Source organism: Vidua macroura, chromosome 9 (assembly GCF_024509145.1).
Source record: "Vidua macroura isolate BioBank_ID:100142 chromosome 9, ASM2450914v1, whole genome shotgun sequence".
Classification (NCBI taxonomy): Eukaryota; Metazoa; Chordata; class Aves; order Passeriformes; family Viduidae; genus Vidua; species Vidua macroura.
The window spans coordinates 30,579,798-30,601,905 of NC_071579.1; the positions used below are offsets into that span (position 1 = coordinate 30,579,798).

At 43.9% G+C, this 22,108-nt stretch overlaps 1 protein-coding gene across 11 annotated transcripts in view; it reads right to left on the reverse strand.

Annotated features, from left to right (window-relative positions):
• Positions 1–22,108, reverse strand: part of DOCK7 (dedicator of cytokinesis 7) — a 95,058-nt gene that overhangs the window by 24,993 nt on the left and 47,957 nt on the right. For 6 of the 11 annotated variants that reach the window (XM_053985246.1, XM_053985245.1, XM_053985244.1 and 3 more), the window contains exons 15-28: positions 17,894–18,011; positions 17,100–17,170; positions 16,240–16,378; positions 15,963–16,064; positions 15,622–15,708; positions 14,626–14,857; positions 13,159–13,323; positions 11,493–11,662; positions 6,465–6,554; positions 5,345–5,440; positions 5,109–5,249; positions 4,878–4,991; positions 3,614–3,784; positions 2,763–2,902 (exon numbers count right to left, since the gene is read on the reverse strand). In XM_053985246.1, the coding sequence (XP_053841221.1) occupies positions 2,763–2,902; positions 3,614–3,784; positions 4,878–4,991; positions 5,109–5,249; positions 5,345–5,440; positions 6,465–6,554; positions 11,493–11,662; positions 13,159–13,323; positions 14,626–14,857; positions 15,622–15,708; positions 15,963–16,064; positions 16,240–16,378; positions 17,100–17,170; positions 17,894–18,011 (1,836 nt within the window). Of the gene's footprint in view, positions 1–2,762; positions 2,903–3,613; positions 3,785–4,877; positions 4,992–5,108; positions 5,250–5,344; positions 5,441–6,464; positions 6,555–7,754; positions 7,848–11,492; positions 11,663–13,158; positions 13,324–14,625; positions 14,858–15,621; positions 15,709–15,962; positions 16,065–16,239; positions 16,379–17,099; positions 17,171–17,893; positions 18,012–22,108 lie in introns of all 11 variants that reach the window. The other 5 variants (XM_053985249.1, XM_053985248.1, XM_053985247.1 and 2 more) reach the window with 2 other exon arrangements.

The window sequence follows — 22,108 nt, forward strand, 5'->3', positions numbered from 1 at the left end:
TCCCCTGCATCTCTCAAGGACTCTGCTCCTTTCAATCCCCTCAGCCACCACGCAGAGGCAAAACTCTCCCAGAGCAAATAGCAGGCTCTCTCTGCAGCTATTTGCTTCTGTAGGCAAACCAGCCAAGAAGACACTTTACCCCATGCATGAAGCAGCCAAGGAAGCTCAGACATTAGGCAGTAGCAAAACATAAGCTGCAATGTTCAGACCTGAGGTATTAAAACAAGTGCTGAATTTCAGGCAGTATCCACTTTACCTGAAAAGTAGAGGTGAGTTCTGGTTAAAAAAAAGAGGCTTTGACTGGATTTTTGGGGGTTTGAAGTTGACTATAAGGCAGCAGTACAGCTTGAAAGGACATGAGCCATTGGAGCTGCAGGTCCTCCCTGTGGCTTTTAATCAAGCCATAATGAGATCCTACAATTGCTTGTTTGTGTAATTAGTGAGAGCCTTAACAACTAGGAAGGAAATGCTTATTTAAGTGACTGGTTCCTTCAGATTAAGGATAAAGAAAAGTCTTTGTACTATTTTGAAGGAGTGCCACCTAAATGGCGTTTTTTAAAATTCAAGGGAAACTATCCCACAGGCCATAAAACTGCAGATAGGGAAAACATCCAAGCAATGCTGCTTAATTCCAACCTAGGGATCCATGGATTTCTTTGTCACTTTCCCAGAGCTGGGTGGGCACTGTGGTGGATCAATTCCTGGTGGAGAGGAGGAAATGCAGCCCCCTGCTCTTCCCGATAAGGCAGCGAATCGATCTCACCTCCCTCCCTCCTCTCCCTTATCTCAGCCCTGGCCTGGATCTCTGTCAACACCCACCCACACCTGTGGCAAAACCGACTCTGACACTGAACTCTGAGGGCTGAATTCTGATTTTCTCACTTCTGGCCTGCACCCTCAGCCAAGATGGGCAGCGTGGGTGCTGTGTGTCATGGCCAAAGCATCCCTGCAGTGTTTGCAGAGACAACTGTGCAGGGCCCAGCAGCTGGGCCCTGTCACGTTCAGCTGGATCCCTTCCCCTGCAAGCTTTGTTTGTCCTGTTTTTCAGGCTGCAGGTGCTCTGCAGGGCTGCTCTGTACCCTGTCACACTGTACCCTGCCACACTGAGGGATGTATCCAACACACACCTCCAGGCACCAGGGAGCTGTCTCCTTCTCTGTCCAACTCAATCCAAGTAGTTCTTATAAATTGAGCTAAAACTAAACATATCCTGCTAATGGAGCAAAAAGAGTAAGGACAGAACACATTTAAGGCTCTGGATTACCTATGAAGGTCTAAAGCAGATCTCTAACACAATAAGCAACTAGATGAACAGCCCTTTCCACTCCTGCTGCAGGATAATGAACTGGGAACAATTCTGAGCTTTCTCCAGTGCTGGCACCAATATTTTATGGAAGGCAAGTGTGAACTCTCTTGTGGTGATCATGTATGACTGTTCAAAGTCTTCACAGCAAGGGAAGAGCAGATCTGAACACACTTGGTTTACTTTATCTGATAGATCTACCAGGAGAAATGCACAGGGTTTGAGCTTGAGAAGTCAACAAACCTGAAACTCCAGGTTTTTCTGGAAAACAGTAAAAAAGTAAATGTTTTACAGGTATACATCTGCCCCCAAATTCAGGAGCTTGGATCAAAATGCATCTCCAGAGCTGAACTGGTACCAGGAGCCTTTTTCTGGCTAGACAAGGCTTGAGAGAGGAGCTGTGTCCCAGGTGGACACCAGCAAGCTCCTCTGTGCAGAGATTACCAACCTGGGCCAGGTTTAAGGGCTTGGTAGGCAGGTAGAGAACAGAAAGTTTGTGAAGAACAAGGGCAGACACACTCAGAGACAGGGCCTGATTTCTAACCAGTGAGCAGGATGCTCCTCTGGCACAAAAAGGATTTCTGCAGACAGCACATACAGGTAAAGATTTGCTGCTTTTTTCATTTCAGGCCAAACAAATGGGACTGCAGTGTGTTATGTATATATACAGGAAAATATTCCAGTTTATGGCATCACTTTCTTCTCCAAGAGGAAACAGAATGAATGTTTAACTCCAGAGACCTCTTGGCAAAGGGGCGGAATTAACCATGAATCATCAGCATTTGTTGACTCGGCTGGTATTTCTGAGTCCACCTTGAGAAAAATGTCTGTGAGGGAACTCAGGACTGTGGAAGCAATCAATAATTTCCATTGCAACCCATTTTAAAGAGGCAAGGCAGAAAACAGCCCTAAATAACACAAGGAACAGACTGGATGTCAGGACTACAGCAGAAAATTATTTGCTGCACAAGCCAGGCGAGTCACTGACAAACTCTGCATGCTTGACTCTATTTGTCTATTTGTGTAACCCACAGGGGCCTCATCAATGCACAATTTACAGTTAAAAAGAGCTGGGAGAACCACAGGCAAAATATATTGTAACATTTAAAACCACCAGCAAGAGAGGCTTCCTAAATGTTGGAAATTATTTTCCTGTTACGTTTGAGAAAAGCTATTTTCCTTTCAGAGCTCCAGCAGTGCCCTGTGGCATGTGGGGGCTCCAGCAGGAACCTCTTTCCCTCTTCTCAGCTGGAAAAATGTGACTGAAATCAGGTTTACAGAGTCTGGGATAAGGAAGAAACAGAAGGGGCAAGAAGAAAGAAGATTCTTAAATCGCTGATTTCTTATCACAGCTTACTAATTTATATAAATTCTGGCCATGCCAGGACTTTCTTTGCATCCACCATTTGCTTGCAATTACAGACAGCTCTTTGAAAAACAAAACTTTGTGAAGATTTACCCTTCTGCATCAGGATCTAGAATGACAGCCAGTTCTGTGAGCACCAGCCCGGCCAGGTAATGCTGCTGGCGGAAAGGCACAGACAACTCAAACATATTTGCAATCTTCTGGTCTTGGACATTGGTGGAGAACCCAGAACTCTGAAAAAATCAAGTTTCAGAAGCTGCATCATGAACAGAGTCAAAGCTTAGGAAACACATATGAAGCAGTTTTCAGAATTAAAGACAACCTCATGCCTTTTCCCTTTTTTGTTTAGATCAAGGCACATCTACACTTAAATTCCATCCCAGCTCAGTAACCCTTCCATTAATTCTGTTTGTTGTGATTGTCTTCCCCTGTTAGGGAAGTTACACCAAATAACCTTTAAAAGTGGATTGGTTAAACTTTCAACTCAAGGATGTTCTTATGCGGGCTGAAGAAGGCTTTAATTGATTTAGTTTATGTGGTTTTGCAACTAATTAATCCACTTGAATGACACACTAATTCAAATTACTTTTTCTGAGCAGGCCAGGACTAAGCTGCAGGGAGCTCAGAAATCCCTTGTGTTGCCAGAAAAGGGCAACTGGACAAAGTATTTTCCTTTATGGCTTATTTGTGTTTGTCCAATACAAGAGGGGACCAGGTCCCTAAGGACAGTGTGTGGTCACTCCCAGGAGAGGGATATGGGCACTCTTTTCTCAATAATAAAAGATCAAAAGCAATCAAAACTTCTGTTGCAGGAAAAACTGATTTCTAACTAAACACTTCCAAAAATATTAGCAAGGGGGATTGAAGGTACAGTGATACAACTGCCTCAGAAGATTTCATTCTCAGCTCCAAGCCCAACTTGTATTTCCCAAATTTCTCAGTACCTGGGAAGTGGCTGAAGACACAGATGGTGATGGAGATGCAGGTGGTGTGAGCAAGCTGCAGGGTAAATTCAAGGTGACATAGTGCTCATGGCTGCAAATGATGCGCAGGAAGTCCAGCTTCAGAGATGCCAGGTTGCTTGGATTTGTTAAGGAATACACCTTTGAAGACACCTGGAAAATCCAGCCCACAGCATTGCAGTCAGCACCAAAAGAGAGTGTAACTTCAAGGTGAGCCCTCCTGGCCCACCCAAAATCACTCCCAGAGCAAGAACTGGAGAGCTTGGTGTCATTAAATGGTCACACCCACATCCACAGCACTTTTTTTGTGCCAGAAATTCAGTTCCTGATGTGCAGGAGCCACACACATCCTAGACATATCTTTCAATCCAAAATCTATACACCAGTTGTATTTAAGTAACCAAATGAAGAACTGTAGACTTCACCTGTTGGGGGGTTGGAACAAGATGATCTTTAAGGTCCTTTCCAACCCAAACCATTCTTTGATTCTGTAATTCCCACATCCTGTTGATTTCAGCAGGGAGTTGTGAGAACCACAGTGTGATGCACTAACAGCTCCAAGATGCAGGTTGGTTTTTATACATATATCTTTTATATATAAAAATATAATTAATGACACATCATATATGTAATATACAGCAGGCAGCTTAAAATCTTAAATGCTCCTGCTGTTCTTCTGCTCCTTACAGAGAATGTTTTAGATTCTAAAGGGAAAACGAGTCCAAGCTTAGTCCCACTTCTCACTGATTCCTCGTTATCTCCTCTGTACACAGTGTCAGAATGGATGCTTGTAGTCAAACAAAACTTAGTGGTTCAGGGTGATTTCCCTGTCACACTGCAAATGAGGTGCCCTCCTTATGGGGAAGAACACGCTGCATGCCCCAAAGGATGGAAGAGGAGCTCAGTGATCAGTATGATCATCCAGGGTCACCGTGTCCTTAAGACACCACAACAGTCTGAGCTCCCTCACAGAACCTCCCACTAATTTTTGATTCAATTACTCTGAATGTGGTGAGCAGAGGGAGTAATTCTCCCTTCCTGCTCCATGTCCATTCACTCCAGGGAGTGACTCCTAATTAACAGTTAAGAGTGTAATCAGAGAGGCGTAAACCCTAAATCACCTCTGAGAATGCCATGCCCTAAGAAGACCTGAACTGTGTCCATATTTTACTGTCTGTCCAGAGAAATTCAACAGTAGCAGGCTCTGCCAGGGCTCAGTTATGCCACAATGTTTATCTGCAATCACCTGTTTGTAGCAGGTCTTAATAAGAGCAAAAACAAATCCTCTGTCCATGATGGACAACAAATCATTGAGGAAAAACGCAAGACTGGTGTTGAGCCGCTCCACCATTTCCGTGTCCTGGAGAGAAGGAAGAGAAAACCAGAAAGCAGATGAGGAACCCTGTGTGTTTTCAAGCAAACAAGAGGCAGGAGGGCTGGTGGCCAAGCTGGGCTCAGTGTAATTGTTTGCCATCACCTTCTGGAAGCGGGAGACTATATCACCAGCAATTGTGCTGACCAGTGCAGACACGTCATCCATGAAGCGCTCTGGGAAACGATTCTTCCTCGGCGCATCCAGTTTGTCAGCAAAATACAGATGATGCACCATGCTCTTCACCTATGGGGATATAAATTACAGCAGGGCCACTTGCAGCTGTTGCTGGTTCTGTTTGAAAGCAGGGGCTGGGAGGTATCAGGGAGGTGTTTGCTCACCATCAGCTCGAAGAAGAACCAGGCCTGCTGCAGGGCCGCCTCCCGCACGCTCCCGCTGCACACAACCCACTGCAGGGCCAGCTCCTCATGGAAAAGCTACAGATCAAACCCAGAGTCAGCCCGAGCCTCCAGAGCAGCTCCCAACACAGCCCCCATGAGAAATGTCAGCACGGTCCGTGGCAGTTATGGCAAACAATGAGTTAAGCAAACTAAATAACTGAGGACATGACAGCAGCGGTGGCATCCCATAAAGAAATCCCCAGCTAACAATGAGGGATGAGGTTATGACATGTGATGTGAGAAACGTTTCACAGCATCTCGCTCCAGGATTGAATCTCAAGTGTCAAAAGAATTTTCCACCCGCCCCCAAGAAATAATAATTAAAAAAAAAAGGTTGGTGCTCAAATTAGTTTAGTTTAAAAAGTCTACCTTTCTGCCTGGTCTGATTTTCGCAGGAAAAAGGAGTAAAAAGTGGACATATAAAGTGATTTGTATAAAAATGTCGATTTACTGTGAGAAAGGACTTAAAACAGTAAGAAAGAAACACAGGGCTCAAACAGCTCTTGGATTTCTTTTCTCGGAAAAGACCAACCCACAGACTGACCGTGGCAGTGGCCACATTTTCTTTACACAAAAGAAAGCTCTGGCATTTTGCCTTTCTGACATTGTTTACGAGGTCCTTATGTCCTCTAAGGGAGTTCACTTTCAAAGTGACTCCCGTTCCCTTTCTGGAGTCTCTCTGGATTAACACCTGGATAAGTGAGCTCAGCATACCGAGCCATCCAACACATTTTCATTTTGCACACAAAATGTATCATTTACGTGTCTAGACAGTGCTATTCATATTTTTTGAAAGCCAGTAATAAACTGGCCCCAAACACTACGGCCATTAAATCAGACAAGCAACTCCTGATCATTTAATTCTTCCCAATTCAACTCCAAATACTTCAAATTCCCTACAGCCTGGATATTCAGAGGTGTTAAGCACCAGCAGTTCCTAATGACCTCAGGGGGAAAAAAAAAAGAATCTGGCTATAAATAAAAGAATAAATTGCATCATGTTTTCAGAATGACTTGACCTCCCTGCCCCACAATATCAATTGTCTCCACTGAAATCTACCTTTTTGGTTGGTAATCGTCCTGTTAATGTTTGTAAGAAACTTGACGTCTCAGTGTGCGAAGACATACGATTACAACTTCGATCCGTAGCCTACGGAGTGGAGATGAATGAATGATGACAGGACATTAAAGTTTGCCGTGGATGGGTTTTGCAGCTCAAGGACAAAGAACGTTTACAAAAATACTCTTCCAACTGTAGGGTTTTTACAGCTTTTTAAGCATTCTCAAACTCTTAGGCATTTACAGATTGGGTCTAAATAAAACGACAGCAATTCTGATTGGTTTTAAGACATATAGGTTATTTAAAGAACTGCATGTTCTGATGTACAAAGACAATGCTGCAAAGCATGAAACTTTTCCATCCTTGCATTTTATCAACATGCACAGGTAATATCTGGAATTTCAGCCCATACCTCTCAATCCACCAGAGGCCAAGTGTGAGGGGATGTACCCACAGCCACGCTGCTGCTGCCACGGGCAAGGGGAAAATCACTCAAGTTCTGCTTCTGATGGAAATAATTTGCCACGAGAGCAAGTGAACTTGAACTAAATATTTTGGGAAGGCTGATAAACTGGGAAGGAGGAGCAGTTGAGAGGTACGTTCAAGGCAACCATGCAGTGGAGAGCAGCAGGCAATGGGGGCTAAATAAACTCTTCCTGACTGAAGCTGCTGTAAAGTTTTCATACTTTGCAACACAGAACAATACAATTGGCCCTGGCAAATCACTGCCTCCAGCACTCAAATTGACATGTTTGAAGAGAGAATTTCATATGTGGCAATCAGTTTGGGTTCACAATATTCCACTCAAACAAGTCATGAAGGATTACTGGACGATGAGTACTAAATGCTTGATGAGAATGGCAAAATGGCTCACGACATCGAAAGGAATGGCAAACATGGACAAAACTATGAAGCTGTGATTAATGTTCCCACTTAGAAATGTGCTCCACCTGAAGCTGAAACTAGTGTGAGAGAAAGAGAAAAAAAAAAAAGAAAACAAAAGCAGTCACAGCATTTACATTTCACAGACCAGCAACCACTGAAATGAAAGGAGGGGACACGTTCACGCGATCAGAGGCTTTTCATGCAGTGTGGTGGGGTGGTGGGGGAGAAGATGAGAATTTATAAAACCAAACTGAAAAGTTTTCAAATAAACAATTACCAAAAAAAAAAAAAAAGAAAAAAAAATAAAAGAAACCACCAAAACTGGAATATGCACTGAAAGGAAGATATTCTACAGGGAAACATCAGGGAAAACAAAGGCAGAAAAACCTCTACCGAAGACACCACCTGTGTTGACTCTGCACTTGGGCTGGGGTTGGATCCCCATGGGGCTGCTTTTGGACCACCAGTGTTTACCCAGGAATTGGAGCGGTCCAAGCCCTGGGCATGTGACAGAAAGCAGTTGGGAAAGGAAAGAAATATTACATGTTGCATGCCATACAGTAGTCAAAGTTCAGTCCTTACAAGCATTCAAAGTGGGTACACTGCAAACACATCAGCACTTAGAACCTGAGTTCTCAGGTGCCTGTCGAGACATCGAGTCCAGAGGATTATTTTATATCTCACATACATACAGAACATTAATCCTGTCAACAGCTCTGGTCTGGCCTGTCCTGTCTGGAATGCTTGACATTCAAAAACTCTCCTCCTCCTGAAAAATCCCACTTGTCCTTTGCTCAGTTTAAACCCATTCCCATGGAGCCAGGTGAGATTTACACTGTGACAGTGAAAAACTGTGCTGAGATGTGAGGATGCTCTCTGAGGTTTCCAGCATCTTCAGGGTAGCCCGGATTTCATAAGCTCTACAATTCTTACAGAAATTCTGAGAAACTGAAGAGGCTGACTGTCAATCCTCACAGGGTGCCCTGCCTATGGAATAGAAGTCCAGCACTGCTGCAGAATTTCACATGGACACTCAGGCATTTCCTCTGGGCACTGTGGCAAAGGGAGGAAAGAGCACGTACCTTTTCTGGAACCAACCTGTTTTGCCAAGCAAAACATTTGAAAAACCATCCTGCTTTTCAAAAGCTCAATCTACCCTGTACTCCAAATTCTACTGCAATGGATCATTTTGGCAAAATTACTGTGGATCCCTCCTCTCTCTGCTCTCTTCTCCTTGAGACTCTCAGAAAGAAGGAAAAATTTAAACTTGTGCTGTCACCCAGGCTGCTCCCAAATCAGGAACATTCAGGGGGATGGACTGGACTTCCCTGGGTCCCAGGAAGCAGCTCTGACAGACACAATTCCTTATAAATACCACACATTGATTTTAACAACCCTCACCTGAGCGAGAGTTTCCATCCTCATTTCTGTGCCAACTTAGGGCTTTTTCCCAATATACAAATCAAAGGTGCAGTCCATTTCATCCCAGTGATCAGCATCAGCTGCAAAGTCCACCAAGCCAAATCATTTATTTCTCTCAGCAAACTAAAATCCACCTCAAGGTTGAACCTGGCGTGAGAGCTGTAACCTGGGATTCAAACCATTAATCCACCGAGCTCCTCGAGGCAGAGCTCAGCAGTGCTGTAATTTTGCTTAAGATGTCCAATAAAAAAAATACTGAACACATAAGGAGAGTGTTTTAATCTCAATTACTTTTTGGCAGGAATAAATCAAAGCCCTGTGCCCTGCTCAGCCCCATAAACATGCTTTATTTTGCTCACAGTGATTTAAAGTCGAAAGGGCTTTGCAGAATGCTGAACTAAGCTCTTGTTTTGTAAAATCAGGACTAATTTTGAACATGCCTTTATCCCCCTCACATTTCTCTCTCAGGGTTTCCTAATCTTGTCGCTCTGGTTCTGAGGATAACAATTAAACACACACTGTGTTTGCAGAAGCAGAAGTCATTTTGTAAAAATCTGAAAGGGAAGGATTCTTTCCTCTTCAGAAAACAAAAAGAGTACAGGAGCTCCTTATTGCTTGAGTCACTCCAAAGTTCACAAAGCTGTTGTTAAATTCTGTGCTGCCCCTGGGGTTCAACCTGCAGCTGGGTCTGTGCAGGAACATGACCCACATCTGTGAAAATCCACTGGCAGAGCAATGGAGCTCCACAACGTCTTCTGGGTTTTTCTCATCTCCAGCATTCCAGGATCACTTTAAACATGTCTTTTTAGACATTTAATAAATTTTCTTTAGTAGGGAATAAAATTTACATGGTTTCAATTCACAAATGATAGCAAAACAAGTGACAGACCTAAGACCTCCTCTGCTGCAACAATAAACAGAAATCTTCCAAATCCTGTACAGAGTTTTCAAAATGAAGTAAGAGGAGATAAGGGAGACTTAAGGGAAGAGGGAGACTTAAAGCACTTATACCAACCACACCCCTAAACACATTACATTAGAATAAAATATAACACAAGACTCGACTTTGAAGACCGCCCTCAAACAACAAAAAAACCCACTATTTGAGTTGTTTTAAAGCAGAAAACTTCCTGTGATAGGGAATCTGCACTTCAAATTAGAATCTATCTATTCCTTAAGCCATTATTTGGAGAAACAACAGGGATTTCTGCACCCTTTCACTCATGTCAGCATCTCAGGAAGTGTCTTATTTTTGTCTATTGATATTAAGAAACAGAAATAATTCTACTCAACCAAAAGTCTGTATAGCCAGACTGAGGTTAATTCCTGATACTCAGACTACCCTAAAGGAAACTTCTCCCTCAATGATTATCCACAGAACAGGTTCTCCTTTAAAACCTCTGGAAGAAAATCTCTCTTTGTTTTCTACTGTGACATTATTCACCAAGCCAGCACACATTAAACTTCTGATAGCCTGGGTAAATTCCATATGCACATCAGTGCCTGTGGCATTTCACAAAAGGTCAGGCTTGTTTAATTAGCAAGATACTGAAGTGGTCTTCAAAATACTTCAAGACTTGTAAGTCCAGACTTTGATGTAAGAAATAATCATTTGCCTACCCACAATTCTTCAGCCTCTTATTTGGTCAGCAAATGATGTCGTCATTCATTTAAAATTGGTAACCTCTTCCTCAAACTGTGTTTTTCTTGCCCTTATAAAACCCAGCATCAGCCATGTCAAACCTGTCTGGTCAGGGTGGTGGCTTTGGTAACAACTTTGCTCCCTAAACTTCCAAAGGAATTTAACAGCTCCCTGAAAGGGCTCAGGAATTCACCTATGCTGGAAGAGTGAAAGGCTGTGGTAGGAAAGAGTCTCACCCTGATGAAGTTATCACAGTTTGAAGAATAAAAAAAAAAAAAAAAAAAAAAAAAGAGAGAGCCCCAAAGCAGCTTGGCAGCCCTCTCAAGGGAGGGAATTACCAACACTGCTTTGTCCTGGCTCATCCCACCTATTTTAGGCACAAAATGAAGGGCTCAGACTGGGACTGTGGTGGTTCTGTGTAGTCAGAAGTCAGCAGGAGGAGATGGATTTATGATCCCTCAAGAGCCAGAGCACAACCATGCTGGATGCTCTGCACCCACGCTGGAATTTCTCTTTCTGGGGTGGGCAGTCAGTGTGGGAGTCAGTCCCCCTGTGCTCAGCTGGCCAGACTGTGCCTCTCACCAAGCATCCCAAATCCTCTCTGGGCCATGCAGGGAGCAGGAATATTCCTGCTGTGTGCAAGACACCCACTCTGGACACGAGGAGTAGAGAAAGCTGAGCAGCTGAACGCAGAGGAGAGGAGGGAGTCTGGGGTTGGGAGGGAAGAGCGGGGGAAGAGGGTGCAAGGTTTGGGGAGACACAACAGAGCTGGGCTCAGGGTTCGGCTGCTGGCCACGCAAAAAGTGAGGGGGAGACAAATCCAGAAGGACTCCTGCCCTCAGCCCCCACACTTGTGGAAGCAGCACTCCAGGATGGCTCCAAAAGCCAGAAACATTTCCAAGGAGCGGCGTTCCTGCGGTGCCAACAGCAACTGCTGGGAGAGGGCTGAGGAGGGGCTGGGACAACCCCCAAGCCCTTCCCTGGTACTCAGGAAGGACTGGGAGGTGCTGGGGCTCTGAGGGGTCCCTGGCAGGACAGGACAGGACAGGACAGGGCAGGACAGGACAGGACAGACGTACCTTGGTGCCGATGATGGAGCGCACCTCGTCGTCGGGCGAGGTGGGGGTGCCGGAGATGTCGGGGTTGCTGTTGCTGAGGCTGCGCGAGCGGTTCAGGTTGAGGCTGGCGGGGCGCACGGCCGACCTGGCCATGGTGGCGTAGTGCACGGACCCCCCCAGGCCGCCGGGACCTGCGGGGACATCCGGTCAGTGCGGCCACCCCTCACCCAGAGCCCCTCTGGACAGCAAGGCCTGCCCAGTCAGTCAGGCCATCCTTTATCACCCAGACCCCCTTAGGACAGCCAGGCCTCTCCTGCCTGGTCACTCTGGCCATCCTCCATCACCCAGATCCCCTCAGGACACCCAGCCCTGCCTGGTCATTCTGGCCTTCCTTCACCCAGATCCCCTCAGGACACCCAGCCCTGCCCAGTCACTCTGGCCATCCTTTATCTCCCAGAGCCCCTCAGGACACCCAGCCCTGCCCAGTCACTCCGGCCATCCTTTATCACCCAGACCCCCTCAGGACACCCAGCCCTGCCCAGTCACTCTGGCCATCCTCCATCACCAGACCTCCTCAGGACAGCCAGGCCTCTCCTGCCTGGTCACTCTGGCCATCCTCCATCACCCAGACCCCCTCAGGACAGCCAGGCCTCTCCTGCCTGGTCAGTCCGGCCATCCTTTATCACCCAGACCCCCTCAGGACAGCCAGCCCTGCCCAGTCACTCCAGCATGGGAATAAAAAGCTATTTTTTATCCACTGGGAAGCAGGAGGCTCCCTGTGGGATTGTCTTTAGCTAACAGGATGTTTTGCAGACCTCACACTCAAAGCCCACCAAAGGTGGGCACAGTTTTAGGTACAAAATCTTCCCAACACCTCTCAGGGCTTCCCCACTCTGTGCATGAACATTCCTTCCAAAACTTGGTTTTCCTTGGCTGTCACTCACGCCACCTCTTTCCCGTCCCTTGCTTTCAGCAAGGCTGGGATTAATTTGCTTCCCTCCTGTACCCAGACATGTGTTTTATAGTATTTTACACTCCTGCTTTAAATATATAATGTCTCTATTTTATATGTATACACAAAAATAAAAGCATGAGTTTTTATATATATATATATATATATATATATATATATATATATATATATACGTATGTATATACGTGTATATATATACACACATGCATTAAAATATGTAAAATATTATATAAATAATAAATTTAATGAATTTAGGCTCTATTTCTGGAATCAGCCCAACTTTGGTCGTCAATTGCAAGTCTTTGTTTAATTGATGGAATAGATACCCTTTGGATACCTATTCCATCCAGCCAGTGTTTAAACTTCTGTTGGAACTTGATTAAAGTATAAAAGTTCTTGTGAAGGAGACTGGGAAACATGACAGGCCAGGAGTGCATCACACCTGTCTCATAGAAAAAACCTTAAACCCCAGTTTTTTGCCATAATTCACAATCCTTCAGCAGTGACACTTATTTAAAATCATCAAATAATTGAATCTCTGACACAACTAACAGTAATTAAACTCATATTTAAGTGGCTACACTGGCGAATTAATAACAGGGCCCTGCAGGGAAGCAGCCACACAGTTGGAACTCAGGAGCCTCTGCCAGCAAGTGGCTTCTGCCTTCTTTTACCAAACTTGAAATAAAATTAAAAAAAAAAAAAAAGAGCTACCTGGTGATGGTGAGTTGGGATAGGTGTTGGGTAGGCGAAAAACATAATAAATATAGGAAGCAAGCAGGCTGTTCCTGCCATGCTGGTCCTGGTTGCCATCCAAGTTCTTGTGAAGTCTGTTTATGATCGATGCCATCGCCTCAAAAGATGCTTGGCCCAGGTTCACTGAAAGCAAAAAGGGAGGAGTTTGGTTTAGACTGCAGCAGCACCCAGGGGAGATCCTAAATGTGCTCTTCATCCACCTCCTACATGGTAAATGGTGGGGCTTCTTAGAGCCTAGCAAGCATTTCTCATCCCAAACTGGTGTTTGAACCAGGTCTGACCAGCCTGAGAGCAGGACAGCTGCTCCAGTGATCAGCTGCCACTTGTATTATTAATAAACATAACAAATTTAGGCTCCATTTCTGGAACCAGCCCAACTTCGGTCATCAATTGCAATGGTAACAACAGCAAGTCTTTGTTTCATTGATGGATATTTATCAGGCTTTTCTTAGTTAATTATTTCTTCTATTTAAGCCTTAGCCAAAATACAAACTGTATCAAATGAACAATTTCATTTTGTTGAGAGAAAAAAGCTGCTCTGAAAATGAGCACAAAAAAAACTACACACAGACTGAAGGCAGATATTCTAGAAAAATTAAGGAAAACGACAGCAGCTAAAGAATGAAAATCTTATTTTAAATAAATCCCATCACTAATGTCCATAATATTCCATGCAAACCGACTAAACCAATACAGAACACTGAAAGAGTGAAAGAACATTAAAATATAAAATAAAAATGCAGGTAAATGCTTCCCCAGAAAGATTAAATAAATAATTTATACAGCTAAGAAAATATTTTAAAAAGTATTTTTAAAACAGTCTTAGATCCTTATATTCCACCATGTCCAAACTCAGGTTTCCTACCAAAAAAAAAAAAAAACAGCAAAAACTGCTATTTTAAATAGTAAGTATCTAATCCTGACTTAAACTTGAGATTTTTTTGTACTGCCAGAGCTTAGCCCTTCACAGGGAGCAAAAGAAGGGATTATTCATGCTGGCAGTATCAAATCCACAACAGGAACATGCAGCATCTGTATTTTCCTACTTCACCTACTTCCAGATTTTCCAAGGTGATTAATAAGGCTGAAATCCCTGCTTTCTGTCAGGATGGAGACAGCTTAACAAGCTCCAGTGCTAAAAACATGCTGAGCATCCAGGAAAATCAGGCTCTTTTTCTCGTGGCTCAATTTGGACACCAAATTCCAAGTCCTTTTTAGAAGCTTTCCATTAAATATTAAATACTGCTGCTGTGTATATCACCCCAGATCTGGATGCCAGCATGTTTTATCTGGGAGACACTTGGTATATTAGTGGCACTAAAATAAAGCATAAAAATGGACTTTTTTACTTCTACATAAATATGATAAAATTGGAAGTGTCAAACTTGCAGCTATGTAATTCTCTATAAAACTTAAATAAAATACCTATTTGGCCTGCAATGACAGGAGGTCTTACTACCAGAAGGATCAGTTTGTCAAGCAGGAGATGAAGAAATCGCACTACCGGCTCCAGTTGAGAGGAATTTAAAGCTGAAATGCTGCTCTTCAGTTCATTTTCCAAGTTGTTTTCCATAATTCTCATGTCTCCTATTCGCACAGGGAACATGTGCTCATCCAGAGCATGGACAAGTGCAAAGAACTTGTCGAGGTAAGGGTCCTACAACATGCAAAAAGCCAGTAATCAGCAAGAATCCCCAAAATATCTTAATTTTCTATGGATTTGTGTCTCATGGATGGGTTCTCACCCTCATTTTTCTATCTGGCCATTTAATCTCACAAAATTAGTAGAAATGGATCATCTTTGAGAGATCTGCCCATATTAAATTCTAATTCTACTTTCAAAGTTATCAAGGCAAAACTAGAGGACCCACAGACTGTGTATTCTTAGAAAAACCAGACAAAAATGCACTAAAATCACATTACTACTTACAGCACAAATAAAATACACACACCCCATCAAAATGACACAGTGGGAATTAATAAAACAAAAGCTGAAATGATTAAACAAAATGATTGTCATCTTTATTTTCAGATCAAAGAGGGAAAATACAGGGAGAAACAAAAGAGGAGGAGGGGAAAGAGAAGAACAAGAAAACAAGAACAAGAAAACAAGAACACAAGAACAAGAAAACATAATTTGCCTGGGCTGTGTTGGAGCTGTTGTATCAAACACAACAGGCTGAAAACACTGTTGGCCATTCACCCCCCTGTGAATAAAGGCCAAACCACTCATATTTTTGAGCAGAGCTTCTCAAATATACTCACAGCAGAATGTGGAAAAAACAGGTGTGCTGGCTCAGAACTGAAAATAAGATTGTAATTTCACTACAAGGGATTGTTACACCCTTCACAGCATCAACTCTGACAGCGTTTCAACTGTCAGAAGATTATTTTATTCCAGTGACTGCTCTTGACACCCACCTGAGTGTGGAGGGATGACACAGCAACAACTTCCACATTGAAAACCCCTTTGTGGTTATCCACCCACTTCATCCCTGGGAGAGGAACCTGCAGGTTGAGGAAGAATGAGAGAGGATGTGGCAGAGAGCAGAGCTTAGGTTCTGCTAATTACAATTTCGTTTATTTTCATTTATTTTGGCCAGATCACACACACATAGCCTCATAAAAACACTAAAATTCTGTCTGAATTTAACGGTTTTTAAGAAATAAATAAATGCACACACAGAGATATGTACACATACATCCTCTCATTTTTTCTCGCATGTATTCTGTTGGTTTCCAGCAGGCAGAATTCAGCTCACCTCTGGAGAAAGCACTGAATAAGCCTGTGGTGGCTTTTCCAATGACACAGGAAGGCAGAACTGACCCGTCTTTAACCGGCCATTCTGCAGCATCGGGATCCACTGCAAAGAGAAGGAAACAACAAAACCACACATTTCTTAAGGCTTCCTTTGAGCTTTTGCCAACTTCCCAAGCTCTCCAACGGGATATGGGTTCACAGGGATGCTAAACAAAGAGCCAGCAAATGCATTTGAATGAATCATGTGCTGAAAAATGTAAGGATGGAAAGGCACTCACGGTGTAGCCGACTGGAGTCTCCAGAGGTGTGTTTTGTTTTTGTTGGCAACTGACGTGGTAGAAAGTAAAAAGCAGGTGGTGGTGGTCTGTCAAAGTGGCTGGAAGCTTAATCTTGATTTCCTCGTGAAAATCAGGAGATCTGTGCGGAGAGCAGAGCCTCAGCTGAGTCACCCACAGTGGTTTGCTACCCTGTGCTCAAGACTGAACCCTTTGAGTTAAAGGATCTGCAGGGAAGGGAGTGTATGGGCTATCCCGAGGGATTAAAGCTCACTTTCTGATCACCAAAGACTGGGAAAACTTCTAATCCATAAAAAAATGGGCACCAGCCTCCTCCTCACACAGGCACTCTAAACCACATGAGCAATAAACTCTTGTCTCAACGTGGACACTGCCACAAGCCCGACCTGCAGGACAGGAATCTCCCCTGGAATACCTCTCCTTGGAACATCTGTCCCTGGCATAGCTGCAAAGCCAGGAAAATGTTCCTGCTGGATTCAGCACCCCTCACCCCAGCTGCAATGGAATTATTTTCAAGACCAAGTAGCTCCAATTTGTACCTAATGTCTAAAAGACTCCATGAAAACAACAGGGGCACCTGCTCCCGTGAGTTTGGAACATAAATCTTCATGACTGCTGACTGGAGTTGTACTTGGAGCATCTGCTGAGCTGGGCTACGTGCTCAGGATCACACAAAGCTGATCTGTACCACAGCAAACAAAGACTCTGTCTCCCAGTTGTCACAAAACTCTAAGGACAGCATCAACTGGCACTGCAGTCACTGTGAGTGCTGTCCAGATGCTGATGTTAAATAATTAACACCAGTCACTGGTGAGTAACTGCACTTCCACACTGTGTTTTACCTGTTGTGATACACCACGGCTGTGTATGCTTCCTTGGAAAACTCAGGACAGCTGGATTTGCCAAAGATGACCTGCAAAAAGAGGAAAGAAACACAGGAACCCCCCTATAAAACTGTGCCAAGAATTTGTTCCATAATCCTGCAGAGACATTTAGAGCTCCATTTATTGTGCATCTGTACAGTTATATCTGCTTGTTCCCTGCCCCTTCACTGACAGGCAGCACTTCACTTAGTCACTGAAAAGGCACAATTTCAACAACTCCAGTGACACATGGACACAGACATGGCAGAAGAACTGCTGGATGGAACCACCCCTGCACAGATCTTCTCTGAGTGGGGATTACCCTGAACAAAGCTGTCACCTTTAATGCTTTTGTCATGGAAGCAAAGCTTCTATTCCAACCATGAGCAGTGTCTGCTGCAAACACAGAATCCCAGAATGGGTTGGGCTGGAAGGGAATTTAAATCCCATCTCAGGAATGACACAGGGACAGCTTCCATTATCTCAGGTTGCTCCAAGCCCCATCCAACCTGACTTCCAGGTTGGAGAATCTCTCTGGGCAACCTCTGCCAGGACCTCACCACCCTTATAATGAATAATCTCAAGTTAAAATTCCAGCTGCTCCACTGCTACCTTGCAAACTCTACACAAATACACTCTTTGCTCTGAAATACCATTTTCTATTCCTCAGAACTTGTTCTTTTGGAATGCATTTCAGTGAGGTTTTAAGACAGGGGTTTCCTGACTGCCAGGAGTGCTCTGCCCTTCCCAAGAGCACAGAGGCCTCCCCTCACCGGCATGGCATTGCTGGGGTCCTCTCCATACATGAACTGCACTTTCACTGTGATGTTCCTGGCAGATCCCTGGCGGTTGGCAAAGTTAAGGCTCTGTGGATACACATAAAGGAGATTCCTGCAAGAGACAAAGGCAGCAGGTGATGAGAGGGGTCACACCTTCCTTAATGCTGTTATTTAAACCTCTGTGGAAAGGCTCACAGTGAAGGGTTTGACACTTTCTGTTCTCTCAGATGCACTGCACACCCAGACAAACAACTTGTCTTTGGTAATGACCCCTTATTTCCTTTTTAAACTCTCATCATATTTTGAAACAGTTCTTGTTTGGAAGGGTACTTGAAAAATCCATCTAAAAATTCCCCAGTGATTCTACAATCTAAGTTCAAGTGGAAAGACAACCTATGAATACAAAAGCTTTATTTACTTCTACTTCATATACTTTATTTGCTCAACACAAAACAGCTGGTTTCTGTTAAATACCTTCCTTCTTGTGGCCTGTCCCTTTTTTTTTTTTCTTTTCTCTTTTAAATCTCTTGACATCAGGATAACTTCAGGTTACATTTCTCCTCTGAAAATGGATTAAATTAAATGGATACATGTAGCTTCAGGTAATGACAACACTCCCAGGTAGCTAAAGAACTGTTTCAAAGTCTGAAGTAATGAAGTGCTCATCACATCCACAGGGAATGCGGCAGGACATAATGGGAGAAAACTTCAGCACAGGAGATTTAGGTGAGGCACAAGGGAAAATGTTCTGGCTGTAAGGAGAGTCAAAGCTGTAGAACAAATTGCCTTGGAGGGTGTGAAACTTCCATTTTCTGGTGGTTTCTCAGGACAAGTGAGGCAGACACTCTTCAGATGGGTTTAAAGACAGCCTCAACCTTCACTGGGCAGGGGACACATTCTGGAAACCCCTTCCAGTCCCATTTCTCCAAGTCTCTGATTATTTTAATATAATAGCCATGAGAGATGCAAAATTCTGCAGTATTTTCTGTCCTCCGAGCCCTGCTGGGCCCTTGCCAAGGTGAAAGTTGGATTCACACTTCATCAGCAAAACTGTCCACTACAAACCCTTACCTGTCCTTTGTGCAAATAATTTAGATCTACACAAAGTTCCTTGATGTTCTTTTAAAGACAAAAAAAAAAACAAAACCCAACATCCCCCACAGACTTTTCCATCTCAAAAATCAGTTATTCAAAGGAAATGAACGTTCTTTTGCTGCCAAACAAGTCTAAATGTATGAATTGTTACACATCTTCTAAAAACCAGCCTGGAAATCCCCATTCCACCTCCCCACACAGCTCTGCCCACCACACCAGCATCATCCTCCTTGGCCAGCCTGGCTCCTGCAGCTCCAGCCAGGGGATGGCCCAAACACTGCAGGACCAGCCCTCTAACAGCCCTGGCTTGTGAGGCAAGAGGAAAAAGAGGTTCCCTTCCCTCTGGGAACTGTTCCGTGGGTCTGAACACAATTTGTGAGTGGTTTCCAACTGTTCCTTGTCCCAGAGAGACAAGAGATGCCAGATGGGCTCAGAGGAGTGAAGTGAGGAGCACAGCAGGACAACTTTTAAGGCGTAATAAAGCAGCTGCTGTTGAGTGCTGGCAGCAGGAGGCTGGTAACAAAAAGACTCTTTTTTGGATTCTCAGGAGGGCAGTAACTCAGGGAAAGTACCTGGTGCCTTTTAGATGCCAGGAGTTTCCAAAACACCTGCACTGGTGGGACGCACTCCTGGAGGAGCAGCTGCAAAGGGAGGCTGTCCTTGGCTGCCTGAAATGGCACTAATGACAAGATTTTGGCCAATGAATCCCACCCAAGGACTTGGTTCTGATGGCAATTCCATCTGCACCCCAAAGAGTCCATCTACACAGCCACAGCTAATGCTGATCCTAAGGAATTCCCTAAGAGCAGTTCAGGGGTATTTGGAGCAGCCTCATGAGCCAGGCTCTGCTTCACCCCTGCAGGCAGAGGAATAAGCTTAGCAGGCAAGTGGGAATTTCTTCCCTCTCAAGTCCTTCATGGTGAATTAAGTTTTGGAATCCCATCCCCACTGGTCACTTTGCCAAATCAATGCTCTCCTACTATTTCAGAGGGGGCCAGGGCCATTTTTGTGACTCTCCTAAATTACTTTGTTCTGCCATGAATACATTTGCTGCTTGATGTTCTTTTAAAATGAAAATGGATATGAAAATTTACTCTAAAATGTACCTTGCTCATAAAACTTTTATTAAGTATTATTAGTGCTTAAGAGAAAGATTTAAGGTATTTGTGAAGCCAGGCTACAGGATCCCTATATTAAAGGCAGGCTTATGCAAAGGATTGATTTATGCTGAGGAAAGAGACAGGTTGTTCCCCTCTCCACTGCTTTTCAAGCCCTCATTAAAGGGCTTTTCACTAGGAAGAAGCTCTTGGTGCTTATGGGATTTGAGATGCATAGATCCCACTGCAATAGGGGACAGGGGGATGTTCCCCCCTGTTCAGGCAGCCGCTCTCCAGAGGGTTTCCTGTTACAGGCATCTTCCCTTTGTGGAAAACTTACATGGAAAGAGGGGAAAAAATGCCCAGCTGGCAAATCAGAATGTGACCCCAAATGGAAAAATCCTGCTTGACCTTACCACAGAATCCCAGACTGGTTTGGGTTGGAAGGGATGTAAAGATCACCTCATTCCATCCCCTGCCATGTCTAGGGACACGTTCCACTGTCCCAGACTGTGCCAAACCCTGTCCCACCTGTCCTTGGACACTTCCTGGGATGGGGCAACCACAGCTGCTCTGGACAAACTGTGCCAGGGCCTCACCACCCATGCAGAAATGAATTTCTTCCCAATATCTAATCTAATCTAAACCTACTCTCTTTCAGGTTAAACCATCACCTCTCATCCTGTCACTCCAGGCCATTGTCCCAAGTCCCTCTCCAGCTGTCCTGGAGTCCCTTTAGGAACTGGAAGGGGCTCTAAGATCTCCCCAGAGCTTTCTCTTCTCCATCCCCAGCTCTCCCAGCCTCTCTTTTACACCACATAACTAAAAACCTCAGATCTTCCTGTCTAAACACAGTTACAGCAGCCATGGAAAGGGACTGATGGCTGAAAAAGTGACAGGAGCATTATAAATGTCTTGATTTCCATCAATAAAAGTTTCAGGCAGGAGCTGTAAACCCAAGGGCTTGGGTTTGGAACTTTTATTAAAATGCTATGCCAAATATATGCAAAGCTTATCCTATTATCTCAAACAGATCTCTGAAGTGCTTTTACTTCCATAAAATAAATTGCTAAAGTGCAAAGGCTTCCCAAGCCATGGAAATAATGGCACTAGGCACTCCTCTAAATATTTATGTAATATCATTGCAGCCATTTTGCAAAATCCTTCACAAAGGTATTAAAACATTAAGAGCTGCTCCTAACTCTTACAATGAAAATTTCTATGAATTAATTTTCTTATTATGAAAATTTCCCTTTTCAGTAAAACCCAGAGACCTTTTTCTTTGCTTTATTCCTACTATAAAAATCATTTAAAGCCCATATAATCAGGGTCACCTAGGTGCATGAAAGATCTTCAGGATCATGTTTGTTATATACATCTTTTCCAGACTGGGCTGACAACTCTCAGAGGCAGGATTCCCTCTCAGGGTTTCCAAAGCTCTTGAATATGGTTTAGTCATGCCAGAAGCTTTTCTCCTCTCTGCTTTCCTGTGTCCCACTTTTCTTCTGGATTCTGGGACTGTTGTGACATCTAGGGGTGCTCTGTAGTGAGTTTAGCACTGCCTGACTTCACTGGCCTTGGCATTAATATGGAAACGTGCTTGGCAGCTAATTAGTGCTTTATTAATATTTGACATCAGGGCCTTCTGGCTGCCTTTTCCCTTTGGAAAACAAACCTTTTCCATAGGTAGTGTCATGCCTGAGCAGCGCCAGCAGCACATGGGACACAAAAGCTGTAGGAACCTGGTAGAATGTCTGATCCCCAGTTGCTATTTCTTCAGTAACTCTCTGGATTTTTCCAAAGACTAAGCCAAGAAGAAAGATTTTTTGGGAGGTGATGGAAGGGGGTTTTTTTGGGGGGTTAGGAAGAATTCAAAATAAACCAGAAAGATTTCTTGCATGAAATAGTTAAAAAAAGAAAATGGTTCATTTGAAACCACATAAAACCACAGCCACTTAAGTACTATGAAGTGGATGGAAGAATGTCTATATGTTTGTATTGTTGGTTTTTTGTTGTT